Source organism: Crinia signifera, chromosome 7 (assembly GCF_055691185.1).
Source record: "Crinia signifera chromosome 7, ASM5569118v1, whole genome shotgun sequence".
Lineage (NCBI taxonomy): Eukaryota > Metazoa > Chordata > Amphibia > Anura > Myobatrachidae > Crinia > Crinia signifera.
The window spans coordinates 39,223,173-39,226,600 of record NC_139223.1 but is presented as its reverse complement, the minus strand read 5'-3'; the positions used below and the strand labels follow the sequence as shown (position 1 = coordinate 39,226,600).

At 45.3% G+C, this 3,428-nt stretch overlaps 1 protein-coding gene across 1 annotated transcript; it reads right to left on the bottom strand.

The window, feature by feature from the left end:
- Nucleotides 1-1,178: 1,178 nt before the first annotated feature.
- Nucleotides 1,179-1,870, bottom strand: LOC146021171 (coiled-coil domain-containing protein 181-like). Its single transcript, XM_083154972.1, is given in 3 exon segments — nucleotides 1,179-1,625; nucleotides 1,627-1,794; nucleotides 1,796-1,870. Coding segments are annotated over 3 exon segments (690 nt in total).
- Nucleotides 1,871-3,428: the final 1,558 nt, after the last annotated feature.

Below are 3,428 nucleotides of genomic sequence, written 5' to 3'. Positions count from 1 at the left end.
TGGGCCTGAGGAGGTATCCGTGGTTCCAGACGCCACGTAGGAGGAGTCTGGTGGTGGCAGCGATAACCCCGCCCACTGCGTAGTGGGTGGAGTCAGTAACAGGCGGTTACTGACGGTAACAGGGAATCCCCTATTGGCCAGGTCCCGTGAGACCAGGAACCACTATCTGTGGACCCGAAGGGCGTAGCCAGAGCTAAGGGCAGGCGTCCGGTCACACATACCTTTAAATATTACTAAAGTCCAATCATGTAAACCTTATTAAATGTAATAAAATTGTTAAAAACCTTTAAAAATGTTAGTACTGCTCATATTGTTAAACCTAATGTACTATTGCAGTTGTGAGTGGAGTAAGGTTGTACAGAATAGAATGCTAGATACCACTGAACCAGTCGTTTGTTAGACAGGTCACCTGTGTGACAACCCTCTTATGAATGAGTGGTGAATGTATTATATTATGCTATGTGGGTATACAGTCGTTAGGTAGACACAGCAAAGATCTACATGCATTGGGTCCACCACTGAAGGTCGACATGGCTGAGCTTGACACCGACATAGATCAGCCATGTCCAAACCGTGGCCCTCCAGCTGCTGTGAAACCACACATCCCAGCATGCTCCGCCACAGCCCTAGCATTCCCTACTAGCAAAACCGTGGCAAGGCATGACGGGACCCGCAGCTCCACGACAGCTAAAGGGCCGCAGCCTGGACACGCCCGACCCAGATGGAAGGCCGACACAAGCACCAGGTCGACACAGGCTTCCCACCTCCTTTTTTCTTTGAGCCAACGTGCCAACAGGTGGTATTTCATGCCCTACCATCCAGTAGATAATGACAAATACTGAAAGAGAGTTTACATGGGTGCCGGACGGGGTCCCGACAGTCGAGATTCCCGACAGGCATTTACCCGACATCGGTATACCGACTGTCAAAACACCGACAGCCGGGTTCCCCACGGCCACCTGCTATTTTCCCTCATGGGGTCCACGACCCCCATAGAGGGAGAATAGAATAGGTGGCTCATGTAGCGAGCCACCGTGCCCGCAGCGTGGCGAGTGCAGCGAGCCCACAAGGGGCTTAGTAGCGCTCACCATGCTGTCTGGGTCCGGCCAGTCGAGATCCCGACATCGGGATAATGACTGTCGGGATCCCAACTGTCGGACCCCTATACCACACCCAGTTTACATATGGTTCATGTAGCAGAATGGCTTGGAGTCAGATACACTGTAGAGCAAGTTGTGTATTTGCTTTATTTTTCTGGTTTCTAACAAAAGTCTTCTAGATCTCTCCTTAGCAGCTTGGTATTCGGCACATTTTTGTTTTCTCCTCATTCTTAACCACTGCGCAAAAGCTTCTTCTCTTTCTTTTCTGTCATGAGAAAATGCATGACTCTCCTTCCTTCGCAGCTCCTCCATCTTCTTTTCTGTAATTTGTTCACTATGTTTTCTCTTAAGCCAAAGATCAACAGCTTTTTTCGAATCTCTCTCCTCATCAGCTCTGCTGCTCGCCTCCATCTTTTTGTCCTGTTTGACTCTTCTAACTTGGACAAGTTGTTCATTTTTCTTTTGCAGCCAAATCTTAAATGCATGCTCATTTTCTCTCTGTTTTTCTTCTTCTTTTTGTTTTTTTACGCTCTTCTTCCTCGTTCCTAAGTTTTTCTTGAAACCTTTTTAGTTGCTCCTTTTGCTGAGAAGAAAGGCAGAATGTTGTGCTGCCAGTATATATGCTTGCAGACTGTACTCTCCGTTGCGGCTTTACTTTATGCAGAGATTTCAATGGATTTTTAGCAGAGCTGGTGCCGGCCTTTAGATCCAGTGGGAGGATGAGGAATAAAGCCATTCATGTTATTATAACTGGAAATGTTTTTTTTCATCGGCACTTTCTACATTAGACACTGCACCAAACTGACTAGACTGCATTGTTGAAGATGGAGATTTGGGAATGTCTTTATTATGACTATTGGTGGCAGAGAACATTCTTTCTCTAAGGGCAGTATTCAGTGAGGCTGATTCGCCATGTTCTACGGCGAATGTGTGCTATTTTCGTGCTCTAAGGTGAATCTTTTTACTGAAAAACTGATTTGCCCTATTCAACATGCACTATTAGCCGACGGCGAACAGTGAATGACGGACAATTCGCCGTCTGATAGTTGCCGTAATTCGCTGTGGTTTTTCAATGGGTTTTTCAATGTGATTCACCGTGACTGTATTCAATGATCAGATGGCGAATTGTTTTTTAAGTGATTTTAGCCGTGTGTCACCGTGTAGCAATTGCCATCTTTTTATGGTGAACTGAACTGTGATCTTTTAAAATAAAGGTTTTTTTGTATTATTTGGTGTCAAAAAATCTGTATTTTTTCTGTGAAGTGGCATACTATTTTTTTATGTACTTACTGCACATGAATATACATTTTTACACATAACAGCCAGCAGGGGGCCGAGAGCCGCTCATTAGATATTCAAATAATTACTGCTTCCGCTCATTACATATGCAGAGTGGGGGCAGTGCAGCGGCTCCCTACCCCAGTCCCCTGCCAGCTCTCCCGGGGGGCAGCTTCTGCTGCCTGTGTCCCGGGAGCCCTGCTTCTGTCCCACAATTTTCGGCGCAGGCAGGGAGGCTTCCATCTCCCTGCCTGCCGCCGCCCTCCGGCTCGCTGCAGCGTCGTGTTGATCACTCAAGATACCCTCAACTTGTTACTCCACTTCTGGCAACAACTGCTTTATGAAAAACCTCTAAGACGGCTACTAACAATTGGCAACTGAAAGAGTTTTCATCCTGACTCCAGTACACCAAAAGGACCTGCCATTCCGGGAAGCCCCACAAAGTCTTGACAATCCTCCAGCGGCCCTTTACCACCTGTGCACAACCGCATCACTTTGGGCCTTATTTTGGTTCATTCTTTCTGACAAAATCCTTCTTAGATTGACAAAACCATGTGCACTGCAGGGGGGCAGATGTAACATGTGCAGAGAGAATTAGATTTGGGTGAGTAATTTTGTTTCTGTGCAGGGAAAATACAGACTGCTTTATTTTTACACTGCAATATAGATCTCACTTTGAAGTAAAACCCCACCCAAATCTAATTCTCTCTGCACAAGTTACATCTGCCCCACCCGCAGTGCACATGGTTTTGCCCATCTAAGAAGGATTTTGTCAGAAAGAATGAACCAGAATAACCCCCATAGTGAGGACAATTGGACCAAAGTTGGAAAACCCGCTTCAAACATTTATGGTGAGATGACATAAACTCTGTAATTCATGCCGTAATGTTACAGCCAATATATAAGAGGACTCCTAAGACCAGCAAAGCCAATTACAAAACAAGAGAAGGTATACATTTTAATTGCAACTTATTTATATGTAATTTTTTTTATGTTCCTTTATTAATTTTTAATAAATGTGTTATTTTTGCCGAGACAATCCCTTGTAAC